The 18,222-nt window shown below is 46.2% G+C and overlaps 1 protein-coding gene across 1 annotated transcript; it reads right to left on the bottom strand.

Annotated features, from left to right (window-relative positions):
* Positions 1–8,341: 8,341 nt before the first annotated feature.
* Positions 8,342–14,137, bottom strand: TRIB1 (tribbles pseudokinase 1). The gene is made up of 3 exons (XM_077271217.1): positions 13,544–14,137; positions 11,185–11,477; positions 8,342–9,382 (listed from the first exon to the last, which is right to left on the bottom strand). Exons 1-3 carry the CDS (start codon positions 13,844–13,846, stop codon positions 8,914–8,916), a joined length of 1,065 nt encoding a protein of 354 aa, XP_077127332.1. The 5' UTR covers positions 13,847–14,137; the 3' UTR covers positions 8,342–8,913.
* Positions 14,138–18,222: the final 4,085 nt, after the last annotated feature.

Raw genomic sequence — 18,222 nt, 5'->3', positions numbered from 1 at the left:
GTGTGGCCATTATACAGTATGGAGCATCATGTGCGGCCATTATACAGTATGGAGCATCATGTGTGGCCATTATACAGTATGGAGCATCATGTGCGGCCATTATACAGTATGGAGCATCATGTGCGGTCATTATACAGTCTGGAGCATCATGTGCGGTCATTATACAGTCTGGAGCATCATGTGCGGTCATTATACAGTCTGGAGCATCATGTGCGGTCATTATACAGTCTGGAGCATCATGTGCGGTCATTATACAGTCTGGAGCATCATGTGCGGTCATTATACAGTCTGGAGCATCATGTGCGGTCATTATACAGTATGGAGCATCATTTGCGGTCATACAGTATGGAGCATCATGTGCGGTCATTATACAGTATGGAGCATCATGTGCGGTCATTATACAGTATGGAGCATCATGTGGGGTCATTATACAGTATGGAGCATCATGTGCGGTCATTATACAGTCTGGAGCATCATGTGCGGTCATTATACAGTATGGAGCATCATTTGCGGTCATACAGTATGGAGCATCATGTGTGTTCATTATACAGTATGGAGCATCATGTGTGGCCATTATACAGTATGGAGCGTCATGTGTGTTCATTATACAGTATGGAGCATCATGTGTGGCCATTATACAGTATGGGGCACTGTGTGGCCATATTTTTTTGTTTATAATTATTGTATATGAAACAGTGTGATCGGCAGTGCTAAATGGGTGTGGTTGGGATGTGGATATGGGTGTGACTAATTTTGAATGGGTGTGGTCAGAGGCGTGGCCTAAAATTTGCCGCGGCGCGCAAAGCGCGCCGCAAACTTTGTCCCTCTTTCCCATCTTCAAAAGTTGGGAGGTATGGTAATATGAAGACGCAGAGCAGCAGTATTGTGTGGGCCGTATATATGACACCATGATGTGGGCACAGTATGGTGGTAATATGAAGTTGCAGAGCGGCAGTATTGTGTGGGCCGTATATATGACACCATGATGTGGACACAGTCTGAATGTAATATGGTGATATTATGTTTGCACTGAATCGCTCTATTGTTGATGTTCTGCATATGTATCTGTGCGTTACAGATGAAATTTGCGTTTCTTCACCAGCAGCATCAGTTTCTATAAAAACTAAATACTGATCTATCTATTATCCATCCATCTTCCTAATTGTCATCTTTCCATCTATTATTGATCAATTATCTACCTACGTAAATATCTATTATTTATCTGGTATATATCCTTCTATATATTGTTTATCTTTCTATCAATATATCTATCTGTTTATCTAAATATTATCTATCTTTCTAAGCATCTATTATTAATCTCTGATCCATCCATGTAGCTATTATCGGTTTACTCTCCATCATTGATCTATTATCCATGTAGTCTCTGTGCAATCTCTCAGTCATTTGTGGGGTGATTGCTCAGCTCGCTGTGTTCGCGATGTGACATTATTGATCCCACTCATCTCCGGTGTCGCAGACCGCGGTGCCCCATGTGTCATCTGATGATCACAGCCGGTGGGCGACAGCGCGAATTTCATTACAATCAGACTGTTTCCTTTTAATCATCTGTAGCTGCACATGTCCAATACTGAAATCCCAGCCTGAGTCTGCATCCACCCAGAGGTGCAGCGAACCGTGCCACACAATACACAGCTCAGCACATAGTATCACACAGTCTAGGCTTAGATACACAGCTCAGCAGACAGTATCACACAGTCTAGGCTTAGATACACAGCTCAGCAGACAGTATCACACATTCTAGGCTTAGATACACAGCTCAGCAGACAGTATCACACATTCTAGGCTTAGATACACAGCTCAGCAGACAGTATCACACATTCTAGGCTTAGATACACAGCTCAGCATATAGTATCACACAGTCTAGGCTTAGATACACAGCTCAGCAGACAGTATCATACATTCTAGGCTTAGATACACAGCTCAGCAGACAGTATCACACATTCTAGGCTTAGATACACAGCTCAGCAGACAGTATCACACATTCTAGGCTTAGATACACAGCTCAGCAGACAGTATCACACATTCTAGGCTTAGATACACAGCTCAGCATATAGTATCACACAATATAGGCTTAGATACACAGCTCAGCAGACAGTATCACACAGCCTAGGCTTAGATACACAGCTCAGCAGGCAGTATCACACAGTCTAGGCTTAGATACACAGCTCAGCATATAGTATCACACAATATAGGCTTAGATACACAGCTCAGCATATAGTATCACACAATATAGGCTTAGATACACAGCTCAGCAGAATGTATCACACAGTCTACGCTTAGATGTAGCAGCTCAGTATATAGTATCACACATTCTAGGCTTAGATACACAGATCAGCAGACAGTATCACACAGTCTAGACTTAGATGTAGCAGCTCAGCATATGGTATCACACATTCTAGGCTTAGATACACAGCTCAGCAGACACTATCACACAATCTAGGCTTAGATGTGGCAGCTCGGCATATTGTATTACACATTATATGCTTAGATGTAGCAGCTAAGCATATAGTATCACACATTATAGGCTTAGATGTAGCAGCTCAGCATATAGTATCACACATTATATGCTTAGATGTAGCAGCTCAGCATATAGTATCACACATTCTACGCTTAGATGTAGCAGCTCAGCATATAGTATCACACATTCTACGCTTAGATGTAGCAGCTCAGCATATAGTATCACACATTATAGGCTTAGATGTAGCAGCTCAGCATATAGTATCACACATTCTACGCTTAGATGTAGCAGCTCAGTACATAGTATCACACATTATAGGCTTAGATGCAGCAGCTCAGCAAACAGCGTACATGAAAGGATAAAATACAATGGCTCAGCTGATAGTACCACACATGATATACTTAGATACTCTGACAGCAAACAGTATTATGATAGATTTAGATGCACTGGTTCAGCAGACAGTATCGTGCATAATTTGTTTAGATACAGCATCTCATCAGACAATATTATAAATTATAGGATTAGATATAGAAGCTCAGCAGGAGAGTATCATTCATAATAGACTTAGATACACTGTCTCAGCTGACAGTATCACATATGGTAGATTTGGAAGAAGGTGGAGGTGTTGCCCACGGTTCCCCCCGAAGACACGTGCATTGTTACAATTTATGTGTTTAGTGATGTGCGTTATTAGTAATAGACTTGTGTTCTGCCCAGCTACGGGTAGTTGGTAGGGACAGGTAGAGTTAATGGTAGGTACTAGCCCAGATTGGGAGCGGTAAAGTGAAGGGACAGAGACACCTTCCTGTCAGAAATCAGATAGGGCCTATTGTGCAGCAGAAGCAGACCTGTGGTCTGACCAGCAAGCAGGGCTCCATGAGGGTGTTCCTGAAATAAGAGGAGACTGAGGCTACAGATAGCGTGATCAAGGGTAGAGGAGTACTAGCGGGATGGTCTTGAGTTCGCAAGCCAAAGAGGCAAAGGGACGAATCAGAGGTGGGAACGGCCGATAAAGAGTGCCCCATATGGTAGTTCCAGGGCGCTGGCAAGCAGTGAAGCTAAGTAAAGACCATAGTGGCAGAAATAGATTGCCTAAGGGAAAAAGGACGTGGAACTTCGGGTTGAGAAACTGGACTCTTGCTTACTGACTGTAGTGCCGTTATTAGGGACAAGGGGGAACTCCCGAAGCACTGTGCTTGGTTGTGGTGAGGGCAGAGGAACCGAGGCAGAACCGAGTGAGTTTAGGAAGGAAAGAAATAATGTGTATGAAGATGTTCCATATGTTAAGGGAAACATCCATGAAGATTTGCACGCTCTATTCACAGTACATACTCTTCCCTACAGTGTTGTTGAGTAAAAGACAGTTTATTGTTGAGTAGTGATCCCTCTGATTGAACTTTATAACATCTAGTCCTGGCCAGCTGGAGTCACCGGCATCATGCGGTCTGCAAGGGTATAACATCACTACAGTTAAAGTCCACACAACCAGCCTGTACCCCCATTTTCCTGTAGTGTTTTGGGGAACACAAGTACTTCACCTATGGCTACTGCCCTGCACCACGTTACATTTGGCATAGTCAGCAGGATCGAGTCTTTCGAGAGGAAGAACGAAATAATGTGGGGAAGACTAATGTTACATGGAAGATGGGGACTATTATGCAGTCTAAGACGGCGCTGAGTATGAACTCTAAGATAGTGGTTAGTGGCACAGTGCGAAACCGGGGACCCACCCATTGTGGGTCGAGAAAATGGTCGAGACTGAGCATCTGCCCTGGAGAATGCACAATCTTTCTCTGGGTACACAAGTCATGTTCTTTAAGATGGATTGCCATGAAAACCTGGAAAACATTGAAGATTGTCCTCGCCGTCACAAGGGTCGGTCATGATTCAAGTCATGACCAGAGCAGTGGCTCATGTCAACATACCGGAGGCCACTATGGTATTAGAGGGTGGACAGCCTGCAGAACCGGCACAAGGAGAAGGAGCTCTAGAAAGAAAAGAGGGATCATCTCAGAGTTCCCCAGAGGAGGAAGAAGGAACCTTTAAGAACAAACGAACAATGTCTAAAGGAGTCAGAAGTTGGAAAGGTTCACGTAATTCCCGTTGCATGCCAAATTTGAGGTTCCAGAGATCCGAAGCTCAGTGGATGGGATGATGGACTGGTGCTGGGTTAAAGGACTTGGTTTGGTGCTGTTCCTGAGTCCTTACTGAAAAGGTCCTGGTCCATGTTGCTCTATGAGAGGACGAGGATCCAGTATTGTTTAATAACTGTTGTGTCATGTTGAGACTATTTGATGTATTTCAGGTTCCGGATGGCCATTGTTAAAGGAGAGGGAAATGTAAGAGGGTGGAGGTGTTGCCTACGTTTCCCCTTGAAATCATGTGTATTGTTACAATTTATTTGATGTGCAATGTGCTTAGTGATGTGTCTTATTAGTAATAGAGTTGTGTTCTGCCCAGTCACATATAGATGATAGGGACATATAGAGTTAATGGTTGGTCCCAGAGTGGATGTTGTTGAAGTGAAGAGTCAACAGGAGTTTCTTGTCAGAAGTCAGATAGGGCCCATCTTGCTGAAGAAGCAGACCTATGGTCTGAGCAGCGAGCAGAGCTGCATGAAGAGGGTGTCTCTGAAGTGGGAGGAGACCGAGGGTACAGATAGCGTGATCCAGGGTAGAGACGAGGAAAAGTGATAGGAGGAGTGAGTAATTCACAGGAAAAAGAATGTGTATGAAGATGTTCTATGTGTTCAAAGAAACATCCATGAAGATTGGCACCTGCTGTCCACTGTACATACTCTTCCTTATGTTATTCTTCAGTAAAAGACAGTTTATTTTTGAATGGTGGCCTTCCTCATTGAACTTTATAACATCCAGTCCTGGCCAGCCGGAGTAATCGGTATCTTGTTGTCTGCAAAAGAATAACACCTCTACAGCTAAAGTCCACACACCCAGCCAGGACCTCCATTTTCCTGTAGCGTGCCAGGGTGTAGAAAATGAGTACCTTACCCACGGCCACCGCCCCACGCCACGTTACAGATTAACGGACTCAGCACTGGTTTAGCATACAGTATCACATGCAATAAGCTTAGAGACATCAGCTCAGAAATCAGTATCTCCAAATGCTGCAATGTTTGCAAAAATGGTGGATAATGTAACCATGGTGGCTCCAGAACTTCCTGTTGGGTTAAAGTGTAGTGGTGTCAAGCAGCACCTCTAAAGGGCCTACATTTTTATAGTTGTTGTGCAGGGGGATTCCACTATCACTGAACAGGAGTAATTAAGTTCATTGACAATCACCATTAATATCAAAATAGGGCATGCATAGAGTCTGTGATGGCAAAAAATATAACTTTGGTCCTGGAGTATGGATCTGCAAATGATAAGAAGCAGATTAATGTAGCCCCACATGGCCCATACATCCAGAAGTCCGAAACTCAAGACCTTGGCCTTAAAGGATTAATCTCATCTTCATAGATGGGTATATTTTGTAATTTATTGCTTATTAAAATTTGTAGCTGCCTCGAGATATTAACACTTTTCTTTTGTTAACAGCTTGTTGTCTAGGAGACCGACCACTGCTGCTGTCTCGCTTGTCAGCACTGTACTGAAGCTGCATGACTGTACTCCAGAGATCCTGCCAGCTTCAAAATCAGTACCTACAGGCTCAATAGAGAAGAGCTTTGTAAGCGCTGCCCATGTTCTGCTGTCTAGCGGATGTGGTCGGTCTCCAAGGCAATAGTGATAAGCGAGTATACTCGTTGCTCGGGTTTTCCTGAGCACGCTCGGGTGGTCTTCGAGTATTTATGACTGCTCGGAGATTTAGTTTTTCTTACTGCAGCTGGATGATTCACGGCTGCTAGACAGCTGGAGTACATGTGGGGGTTGCCTGGTTGCTAGGGAATCCCCACATGTAATCCAGCTGTCTAGTAGCCACAAATCATCCATCTGCGGCAAGGAAAACTAAATCTCCGAGTAGTCATAAATACTCAGAGACCACCCGAGCGTGCTCAGGAAAACCCGAGCAACGAGTATACTAGCTCATCACTACAAGGCAACCATCTATAAACAAATGAAAAGCGTTAATAACTCGAGAACGACTGAAAATTTTAACAGGTAGAAAATTGTAAAACTACTTGCATTTACAAGCTCTATCCAACAATAACCATTTATGAAGATGGGCAAAAAACCCTTAAATAGTTGTAATTTGACGGGAAAACTGGCCATTTATTAATAAGTACCTGTCACACAATGTGTAGGAAAGGCTAAGTGCAACATGAAGAGATAAGGGAAAGGGAACCAAACACTAGGGAAGGGGGAATGAAGACCCCTAGACAGATCTAATGTGACCCTGTCTGTCCTATCGTCCCTATATAGGTTCCGCAGTTATCGCCGAGCAGGATACCTAATCTCTGCCTGACCCTGGCGATAAGCCCTGCAGCGGGAAGGACAGGATGAGCACTAGTCAATCCCCACTACCACAAAAGACAGATGACATACAAAAACAAGGCGGAACGCTTAGGCGGAGTAGACTCAGAGAGAAACATGGACGTCCTCCAAACACCAGAGAGGAAGATACCGACTGCTATAGCTCCAAGCCGCAACATCAACCGTGCATTCCAGCAGCCAACTGGGAGTTATATACACCCAGGTCCAGGTGTGTCAACTAGAGTCGGGGGAGGTTGCAACTGGGGGTCCTAAAGTCACAAGGCGTAGGAAAAAGTTCTGCAAAGCAAACTGTTGAGACCTTCTGCAGTCAGATGCAGAGAGACGGTCTGCTGCCTCTGCCACACCCGTAAGATGACTATAAATTCAAGACCAAGACGACAAATTTTAAAAAAGAAATATTTATTACAACAAACTTTACAAATGTTCCCGCCATGGGGAATTTTTCACATATTTACACAACATAATAGTGTTTTTTTATTTTTATTTCTGTTTTCAGCAAACGCTTACTGTCACTATTTACAGGCTCATCCATATACAGCGTATCACAGATACGAAAGAAACAATCGCGAGGCAGTTAGTGCAAAAAGGGCCAAAGTCGCCCCCATAGGTCACTCACGATTTAAAAAGAAAAACTTAGTTGTTTTTTTTGACTGATGCTTTTTTGCCAACAGTTATTCACATTTCAATTGTTGATTATTTTGGGGATTATTTTCTTTTTTTCCCTTCTTAATTTACAATTCAAATTAAAAAAAAGAGAAAAAAAAATTTAACTTCTCTGCCGTCGTGACAGATTGTCGAGCACCATCTTATAACTGGACTCCGGGGCAAGGCAAACGCACAGGCTGTAACATATAGCAAACCATTAAGGGTAGGGCCACAGTGTGCAGTGGTGGTGCGGCCGCAGTACGGTGGAAACTCCACTCAATGGCCACACGATTGTAAAACAAAATCAGGTGACAATTGGGCAAGTTTTGGTGGCATCATCTGGCCCTACCCTAAGCGGGTGATATCAGTTACATCCCATGATGTAGCAGAGCTGAGTTTATTATCGTGGCTCATAGTGATAACATGTGGCTGACCATAGGAGGTAACGCCGCTGAGTTATCTCCCGCAAATGATGCAGACCTAAAAAAGCAGGAAGACAAATTCAGCTCTACTACATCTGTATTTAGTGAAAAAAGCGTCCATTACGGGTCTATGAAAAAGAAAAATTTAGTCACCATGAACATATTTACAAAAGAATCTAACTTATAACTGAAGTTGTGAAATGCATGGCACCGAGGCCAAAAATAATGAGGTATATGTGTCATCATCGTCACCATTTATTCACTCTGCTAGGACACCTGTAGCACTCTTCAAAAATTTTATGACCATAAAGTATGAATTAGATTTTAGTTTTTTTTTTTCAAAAACATTCAGTTCTCTTCAAGGCCCTTTTTTCGGATATAATAGAGGAGAATAAAATCACATAGAACCCAAAAAGAGACCCATATTTCCCACACTGCACTTCACTGGCCAAAACAATATTTATAAAAAAAAAAAAAATAACAATTACAAAAAAATTCTTGAAGTGATTGACACCAGCTCGAAAAATTTAACGATCACTCGAATATTTTGAAACGCCACATAGCAGTAAAGCCCACCATATAGGGTCAACCACCTACACCTTGATAGGAAGCCTTTTCTCAACCTGTACCATTATACCGTTCACCGATTTATGGCTGCTTTCATTGAGTAGTCCATGGGTCCATTCTTAAATTTCCCAAAAACCATAATGAGGGTTTGTAATTTTTCTTCTAAAAATACCCTACAACAAGAAGAAGCACCAACCTACCCCCCAAGACAAAAGCTCTTGCAATAGGATAATTGTTGGCAAAGACCAGAAGGGCATTTATCTAAGGGGTAAAAGACAAGATGGTTGTCCAATTTTAAAGTTTATAAAAAGTCTTTACAAAGAGGCAACCGTGGTCCGTGAGATGGGATAAGCTAGCAGAAGAACGACTCCAGGTCATCACAGTTCGGAGGGATATCTGGGACTAGTTGGTCAGTGTTACTCGATTCCTGGTCCGCGTAACTGGGTTGCGTTGCAGCCTCAAACCAGGGATGCAATAATATCTCATCTGCAGTCAGTCTTTCAGAAGGTTCTTTCCTCAAAAGGCTTCGTATAAGGCACCTGGCTTTCGGAGATACATGGTCCGGAATACAGAACTGTCCACGGCGAATTTTTGAAAAGAGGGAACTCGGATCTGAGTCATGGAAAGGATAGCGTCCCACCAGGAGAGTGAAGAGCATGACTCCCAAGCTCCAAACATCGGCCGATCTCCCGGAATAAGTCCCAGTGGTGTTCAGAATCTCCGGGCTCACATAAGCTGGGCAGCCATGCTTGTCCGACAAAGCGTCGTCTTTTCCTTTCATGATATGAGCGTCCTCCAAGCTTTCCAGTCTGAGTTGAGTCCTAGGAAACAAAAAAAGCAAGAACTTAAAAAATGGTTCCAAAAAATGAGTTGAACATTTAGAAGTTAACGAGAACTCATGCCCCATAACTCCCACCCCAGTGAGAAGTTGCTCAATGGTGGCCACTTCTTTTGTTTTGCCACATAGAAGAAGTGCCAATTCCTCGGTCTTCTATGGAGTGGGAATGTCCTCAGATAGTGCCATGCTACTTAAATAACACCTCCTTCTCAGATGGCACTGGTTGTCATCAAGATCTAGACTACCGTGGCCAAAAATTCAGGCAATGCAAGATAAAAGGGCATCAGTATTTTGAAGTTCTATAAGACGGGCGAGATGAGAGGCTCATGGAGGGGAGAAGTGGATTTTTTTTCACCTTGTAAAGTGTTCCTCATTCTGTCCTTACCGTGAACTTGAGTAATGCAAAGAGAGGACGGAAAACATGACTCAAGAGTGGCAGCAGTCTGGCAGCAAGTGACGGGTATCATACCAAAAACCTTGCACCTGTACTAGTCAGATACAAAAATTCCTACCGCAATATGCTGTTGAACCCACTCCCCACCACAGGAAACATCTACAGTTTTTTTTACTTTCTGACCGAAAAGTTGGTGTAATGTGGCCAGTGCTGTCCCACCCTTGCACTCTCTCTCCATAGCACAGAAATAAAAAAGGACATTTAAAAATACATCTGGCAAAACCGACTTCTGAAATCACCACCATGACCACAAATTTGACACCCCACACCCTCCCCTCCGCTCACTCTTGGCATAGATCTTCTCTAACATCAGTTTACATACCAGTGACATGACGTGGGCAAATATCCCTAGTGGAACACCATGAACACAATGTATTCCTGATGCGGCAGGATTTCCAAACGTTTTGGCCGAGAATTTAATACCTTCCGCCATATAGCGTTAATTTCATTCACCCATAAAAGATGATTTTGAATAACATAAGAATGGGCAACGGGCCAGTGTGGAAAACCAATGTATCAACAGGTATAAGACATGCCCTCTGACGGTAGGCGTCTTGTTAGTGCCCATCGTTGTCCCCACTTTCCTAACAATCTGATGTAGCAGGGCAGAATGTGTTATTTCTGCACCGACCAAGTAAAATCATGCAGAACCTGTGCCGCTGCTGATAATAATGTAAAATGACAACCTCAGCTCTGCTCCATCTACACCACTCAATCCAAGCCAATTCACTCTATGCCATATTTCGTTTTTAGTCTCACTTCCCCCAGCCATGACTAAATGCAGTAAAAACAAAACTTCACTCGCCCCCTCTATCAGGTCATCGCCTCTGCGAGCTGCCAATGTTCCATTACATGAAAGAATTTGGCCTGCGTTGCTCTGGAGGGGAATCCGAATAAGGCTGTCAAATGATACCGACCTAGCAGAGCTGAGATGGGAAAGATTCAGCAGAGATAAGTTTGCAATATGGTCATAGTCACTGACGTACATTGCCATTTTGAAACCTCCAGCATAATCTAAGCACGGATTGAGAAAATAGACAAACACAGCTCTGCTATTTCAGCATCTGTTCGTTTTCCGGCGCCTGTTTTGCTATGAGCAATACGAGTGTAAACAGACAGAGCAAACACTCCGATGGAAATACTAATATTTGGGAGCAATATGGAAGGGAGGAGGAATAGCAGATTACGGACCATTGCACAACACCGCTGCACCTGTCCTTAACATTAAGGAAAGAGGCACCTCATGACTCGCGCCTTCGTGAGGACGTGTCTGTTCCTGAGGAACCAGTCATCTCAACCAGAAATTAGGCCCTTATTATCTCCTGTCTCACCTTTCTTTGTCGGAGAAGACAAACTTCCTCAGCTTGAGGTCCCCTAAGACAATAGAAGATCGATGGCAGTGGGAAACAGCGCTGATGATCTGCTTAAATAACTTGGCCGCTTCCTCTTCGCCCAGCCGCTTGCAGCTTCGCACGTAGGAGTGCATGTCGCCAAACTCCTTCTCGAAGAATACGTAGGCCCTGCTCTCTCCATGGATGATCTCTACAATCCCGGTGATGTTCCGGTGCCAAGGCAGGTGGATGTACGGCTGGATTTTTTTCTGGTAGTGCTTTAAGGGGAAAACCTGCAAAAATGGGGAAAAAGATGACGTTTAATACTTTAGCTACACGCAAAGTGCACATCATCAATAATTCTAATCTATAGAGGTAAGAAGCTCCAGAGAAAAACAGCAAATGGACCCTTTGTTTTCTGACAACTTATCATCATTTTACAGGGATGAAAGTGGCTTTTGAATGAATGGTGTCCCCCTTCTGGCGGCTGCACAGGTTGCCCATTTTGCATGCTCAACTACCCCATATTTTCATATTGTGAGTGCAACCAAAAATAAAATCCAAAAATTATCTCGGTATCTAAAGAGGCTCCAGGACAAATGCAGCTCTCCATATATTCCCCTGTCACTCAGCTCCACGCAGGATTAAGGTTACCGGAGGGGATCAGCATTGACGTAACTTGTCGAGTCCAATTAAAAATCTGCAAAATGAGACGATGGCTGAAGAATGTGGTTGTGTCATTGCATGAAAGCGGGGCAGATATCACATGGGAAGTGCAATTATTAACCACCTGGTGCACAGAGAGAAGGCAGCAGGGGCCACCAAGGTCTGGTATGAGGTGGTGTTTCATGCAGTGGGCCTTAAGGCTGGAGTCACACATGCAGTTTTTGGAGCTAGAATTGTTTTTTTTTTTCCAGAGGTAACATCTTTTGGCTTTGTCTCAAAAACTGCATGTGTTTCCATGACCAAAAATTATGACGGTTCAGTGCGACCACTACTGTAGAGCGGAGAAGACTCTGAAGAAGGGCAGATGACGTGACAGCACTGTGCACATAACCAACGCTCAATCTAGGCCATCCTAACAGAAGGCCACAAGCAGACAGTGGCAGCTAGGGGTAGTAGTTCTACAGTCAAAGGTGATGGTCTACATCTCAAGAATTTGGAAAAGGAAGCAATCCATTCAGAAGTCCAAGCACTCATTCTTACGGGAAGATATCCTGTGCCCTGGAGGGGCAATCACTTAGCCAAACTAATTGTTCTGGGAAAATGCAGGAAGCGGAAAAGACGGTTCCCCAGAGACACAGCATGGAACTAGAAACTGTGCACCCCTGAGGCAGCGCAGGAAGCAGAGAGGTGGCCCCCAGAGGCCCCCAGGATGAGGAACACACTAGACATTGAGGTTTGTTGTCTACTTCAGACAATGAAATAACTAGCGTCTGAGAGGGGGTCTATTGGGACAACACAACATGCAGACCACCTAGGGAGGTCCAACCCAGTCCAATACAGAAAGCATTTTAGGTTCCAGCAACGTGAGGTCACCTTAGTTTGGCCAGACCTGAAAGTCAACAAAGAGTGACGATAACTCACCCTAACAATGCAAAAGCATTGATAAGTCACCGATCCGTTACTGTGCCCAGCTGGTAGGAATGATTTTCCCAAGAATGTAAATGTCTATATATTGGAAGCTCCTTTCTGTTTGGGCTCTCCTAGGAATACTGCAGACAACACAATGAAGACACACCGCTTTTCTCAAGCTTCCCATGAAGCTAAAGACACCAGACTGAGGTCACCCCACAGCTCGTATCCCCCACTGTAGACCGCAAACTAAACATAAGCTTATGTAGACTCAAAAAAACCTCCCAAAATATTCAGGTTACCTCGCTCCTTTGGACACTCATAATTGATTACTTTTGCTTTCGGGTTCCCAAAGCTTCAGGGCACCTCTTACAGAAACTGAGTAATGTCACCTTGACCCTATAGATAAACTATGGAGGTCCTGGTGCCTTCAGATTCAGCAGCCCTCAAGGTTTAAGGCTCCCATGAGCTGTCCAAGAATTTGGGTCTCCCATTGACTGTACGAGGCAGCTTAGACCTTAAGGTGTCACCTCGGTACTTCCATGAGATCCTACAGACAGAATTATGAGCGCTCCCCTTCCTTGAGACACCAGATCACCCTATGAATGGTTCTTTGAGATTGAGTAGCCCTTCTGGCTCTCAGACTAAGTTCTCCCAAGATCTTGGGGTTATTGACTGTACAAGGCGTAATGAGCTCAGCTAAAATCTTGGGGTTCCCATGAGGGTAAGACATTGAGGGGGCACCCCTGGCCTCCAAGTGGTGGTCCTCAGCCCCTGGGCTCACCTTACACTGCAGCTCCTCGCCCGTGTGCAGGTTGAGGGCTCTGGTCACGTTGTCCCGGTCGCCAGCCGGTAGCAGCAGGTAGTTTCCTATGCAGGTCGGTCCTTGGTGTTGGGGGGACGCGCTGTGCAGAGCGGGGGGCTGTGGGGAGCCCGGGGAGGGCAGCAGTCCGCTGTCTGGGGGGCACTCGCTGAGCCGGGGGCATTTAGCAGGGGGCTCATCGCTCTCCAGCCTCTTGGAGTGGGCTCTGCAGGTGACCAGACGGGGGGCTCCCAGCCGGCTCTGCCTCTGCACGTTGGCAATCATGAGTGAGTGACAAAGGGTCCTAAGAAGGAGAAGGAGAAATCATCCAGCAAGTGTGCGGGGTCCAAGCCAAGGAGGGCAGCAGGCAGCAGCAAAGGGCGCATCCAGGGTCCTGGAGCCGGGGGCACAGGCTTCCCTATGGGAGATGCAGCCTGGGCGAGCTCCTGACTACATCTGCTGCGGAGGTCCCACTGACTAGGACACGTCCAGCTGAATGCAGCCTCCTCCTGGGTGACTGACACCCTGACACACACCGTGCGCCCTCCTCCGGGTGACTCACCGCCTCTGACACACAGTGTGTGTAGTGTAAGGGACCCACCTCCAGGGCTTGTGCAACACATTCATAATCACATCACAGTCATGGAAAGAGGAGGAGGAGGAGGCCACTGCTGCAGGGGAGGCCGGCTCCTTCCTCCGCTTGCATCATCCCTCCTGGCTCCTCTCTGCCTGGGACTCACTTACCTTCATTTTCATCATGCAGCCCCTGAGCGATCGCCCACCAGACGGATTGCACCTGCAGAGGATAATGCAAACAGATGCAGCAGAGCTGCAATGTATGGCATTCATTTATGCATTACCTGCAGGATGCTGATGTGTGCCAAATGGCCAACTCAGCTCTGCATCTGCTCAGTATGGTGCATGACATGGTCTCATAATAACTCACAGATGTAGCAGAGCATCAAGTATACCTTTTACTGGTTACATGACCAATTAGCCTTTTAGGGAACTAACAAAGGTAACTCTGCTACATCTGCAGTCTGAGCAAGTTCCAGTCTGCAGGATGTAATTCCGCATAGTGTCCACCAGGGGGCGCGGCTGTGACAGAGGAATGGCAGGTTACAGTGCAGCCCTGTAATGTTATGGAGCTGCTGAGTTGGGGCCAAGTTTTAGTTATTTTTATAGTGTAACTAAACTTTGGGAAAGTTGTGGCCACATTGTAGCCGTATGGACACATCTGCTGCACTTCTAATCTGACCGCTGAGCAGGATCAATAAGCCTTGGGGTCCGTACATTACTGTATCCCGATCCTAAAAAATTAAAATCTTTATTTTGTCCCCGGTGTTTGGTGTCAGGGGGCATCAACAAGGTAGAATCACGTTTCCAGGGGTATTTAGATACAGCAAAATGAATCTTTGTCCTTGTGATGGAGGAAAGAAGAGCTACGCTTCTGCTTCCATGGGCCCAGACGGCTCCTTCGGGGTTCTGACGAGGAGCGAGAACCCTAAAACCCGTGCAGTTGGGGAGAAGATTCCGGTTTGGCTTCATATCCTAAGAATCAAGATTCCCGGGCCCAACTCCAGTCCTCGAGATCAAGTCTAATGATTTCCTGTAAAGGTTTTCTAAAAGAGTCAGTATTTCCTCCTCCAATAGGTGGCGCTAGAGACCCTGCGTAGAGGATATTTGCATATTTTATTTCCCAGGGAGCATTGCATGGCCTAAAAGTCTTCCCCCTCTTATGTCAGCATAGGCCATCACAGATGGGGGCCACCACTAGGGAAAGAAGGAGCAGCCGCAAGTCATTGGGCATGTTATTGGTCTGAGCGGCAGTGAGAAAACCCCCTTAAAGGGAACCTGTCATGATGAGCATGCAGGCCCCATGTTATAGAGCAGGGGGGGGGCGGAGAAGATTGACGTGTAGTTTTGTGAGAAAGGACCATGCGCTGCAAGGGTTCTGAATGCAGCTTCGGATGTGACCGGAGAAGAAAACACAAAATATAACATACGAAAAACAGTTTTCACAAAGTCTCTCCACATGTTCTAAGGCCATGTTCACACTGGGTGTTTTTTCTGCAGGAAAACCTGTTCTTTCGGCAAGAAAGGAGCAGCAGAAAAAAGCAGGTTTTGCTTGTTTTTTCCTGCTGTTTTTTGTGCGTTTTTGTTGCTTTTTTGTCAGGGTACATTTGTCTCTTGTGCTTGTTGCTGATAAAGTTTAGTGCAAAAAAAAAAATCTGATTCTACTTAATCAGGTTTTGGCACAAAAAAAACACAGCAAAACCTGGTACCTGCTCTTGGTGCGGATTATCAGCCCTTGTTTTAGAACCTGTTACTTCTATACTGCTCCAAAAAATAAAGGGAACACTTAAACCAACAGAATCTAACTCCAAGTAAGGGCTGTCCCACACGTCCAGATAATTCCGGTACCGGAATAAATCGGTACCGGAGTTATCCGTGTCCGTGTGCCTGGGAACTCACGGAGGCCATACTTGCGGCACACGTGTGCCGCCCGTATGGCGAGTGGGTACCACACGGAGCGTGTGGTACCCACTCTGCATGGTGCTGAAGCTGCTGAAGCTGTGATTCATATCCTCTCTGCAGTAGCGTTTGCTGCAGAGAAAATATGAAGAATAGTGTTAAAAATAAAGATCCATGTGTCCGCCGCCCCCCCACCCCCTGTGCGCCCCCCCGCTGGTCAGAAAATACTTACCCGGGTCCCCCGTCGGCTGTCGCTCCTTCCTGGTCTGGCCGCGGCTTCTCCTGCATGCGGTCACGTGGGGCCGATCATTTACAGTCATGAATATGTGGCTCCACCCCCCATAGGGGCGGAGCCGACTATTCATGATTGTAAATGATCGGCCCCACGTGACCGCATACAGTAGGAGGCGCGGCCAGACCAGGAAGGAGCGAGGGAGCGGGTAAGTATTTTCTGACCAGCGGGGGGGCGCACAGGGGGTGGGGGGGCGGCGGACACATGGATCTTTATTTTTAACACTATTCTTCATATTTTCTCTATAGCAAACGCTGCTACAGGGAAGATATGAATACCGGCTTCAGCACCATGTGGGGGGGACAGCGCTTACTGTAGCGCTGTCTCCGGCACGCACACGGACCCCAGACGGAGAATGTCCGTGTGAGGTCCGTGTTTTACGCGGACCCATTGACTCTATTGGGTCCGTGTAAAACGTGCGCTCCCACGAACACTGACATGTCTCCGTGTTTGGCACACGGAGACACGGTCCGCAAAAAATCAATGACATCTGAACAGATGCATTGATTTTTATGGGTCTACGTGTGTCAGTGTCTCCGGTACGTGAGGAAACTGTCACCTCACGTACCGGAGCCACTGACGTGTGAAACCGGCCTAAATCAAACTTCTGTGAAATCAAACTGTCCACTTAGGAAGCAACACTGATTCACAATCAGTTTCACATGCTGGTGTGCAAATGGAATAGACAACAGATGGAAATTATCGGCAATTATCAGGACACCCTCAATAAAGCAGTGGTTCTGCAGGTGGGGACCACAGACCACATCTCAGTACCAATGCTTTCTGGCTGATGTTTTGGTCACTTTTGAATGTTGGTTGTGCTTTCACACTTGTGGTAGCATGAGACGGACTCTACAACCCACACAAGTGGCTCAGGTAGTGCAGCTCATCCAGGATGGCACATCAATGCGAGCTGTGGCAAGAAGGTTTGCTGTGTCTGTCAGCGTAGAGGCTGGAGGCGCTACCAGGAGACAGGCCAGTACACCAGGAGACGTGGAGGGGGCCGTAGGAGGGCAACAACCCAGCAGCAGGACCGCTACCTCAGCCTTTGTGCAAGGAGGAACAGGAGGAGCACTGCCAGAGCCCTGCAAAATGACCTCCAGCAGGCCACAAATGTGCATGTTTCTGCACAAACGGTTAGAAACTGACTCCATGAGGATGGTCTGAGTGCCCGACACCCACAGATGAGGGTTGTGCTCACAGCCCAACACCGTGCAGGATGCTTGGCATTTGCCACAGAACACCAGGATTAGCAAATTCGCCACTGGTGCCCTGTGCTCTTCACAGATGAAAGCAGGTTCACACTGAGCACATGTGACAGACGTGACAGAGTCTGGAGACGCCGTGGAGAGCGATCTGCTGCCTGCAACATCCTTCAGCATGACCGGTTTGGCAGTGGATCAGTAATGGTGTGGGGTGGCATTTCTTTGGAGGGCCGCACAGCCCTCCTTGTGCTCGCCAGAGGTAGCCTGACTGCCATTAGGTACCGAGATGAGATCCTCAGACCCCTTGTGAGACCATATGCTGGTGCGGTTGGCCCTGGGTTCCTCCTAATGCAGGACAATGCCAGACCTCAAGTGGCTGGAGTGTGTCAGCAGTTCCTGCAAGATGAAGCTATGGACTGGCCCACCCGTTCCTCAGACCTGAATCCAATTGAACACATCTGGGACATCATGTCTCGCACCATCCACCAATGTCACGTTGCAACACAGACTGTCCAGGAGTTGGTGGACGCTTTAGTCCAGGTCTGGGAGGAGATCCCTCAGGAGACCATCCGCTGCCTCATCAGGACCATGCACAGGCGTTGTAGGGAGATCATACAGGCACGTGGAGGCCACACACACAGTACTGAGCATCATTTCCTTGTCTTGAGGCATTTCCACTGAAGTTGGAT

The sequence above is a fragment of the Ranitomeya variabilis genome, chromosome 6, assembly GCF_051348905.1.
Source record: "Ranitomeya variabilis isolate aRanVar5 chromosome 6, aRanVar5.hap1, whole genome shotgun sequence".
NCBI classification, from domain to species: domain Eukaryota; kingdom Metazoa; phylum Chordata; class Amphibia; order Anura; family Dendrobatidae; genus Ranitomeya; species Ranitomeya variabilis.
Note: the sequence above shows the minus strand (reverse complement) of the source record. Positions and strands in the feature narration are given on the sequence as shown.

Bases quoted from the DNA above. Each gene is read 5' to 3' on its own strand.
- TRIB1 (XM_077271217.1), bottom strand. From the start codon at position 13,846: ATGATTGCCAACGTGCAGAGGCAGAGCCGGCTGGGAGCCCCCCGTCTG. The intron at 11,478-13,543 runs GTGAGCCCAGGG...CCATTTTTGCAG, and splicing joins GCGAGGAGCTGCAGTGTAAG to GTTTTCCCCTTAAAGCACTA. The intron at 9,383-11,184 runs GTGAGACAGGAG...TTTGTTTCCTAG, and splicing joins GTCTTCTCCGACAAAGAAAG to GACTCAACTCAGACTGGAAA.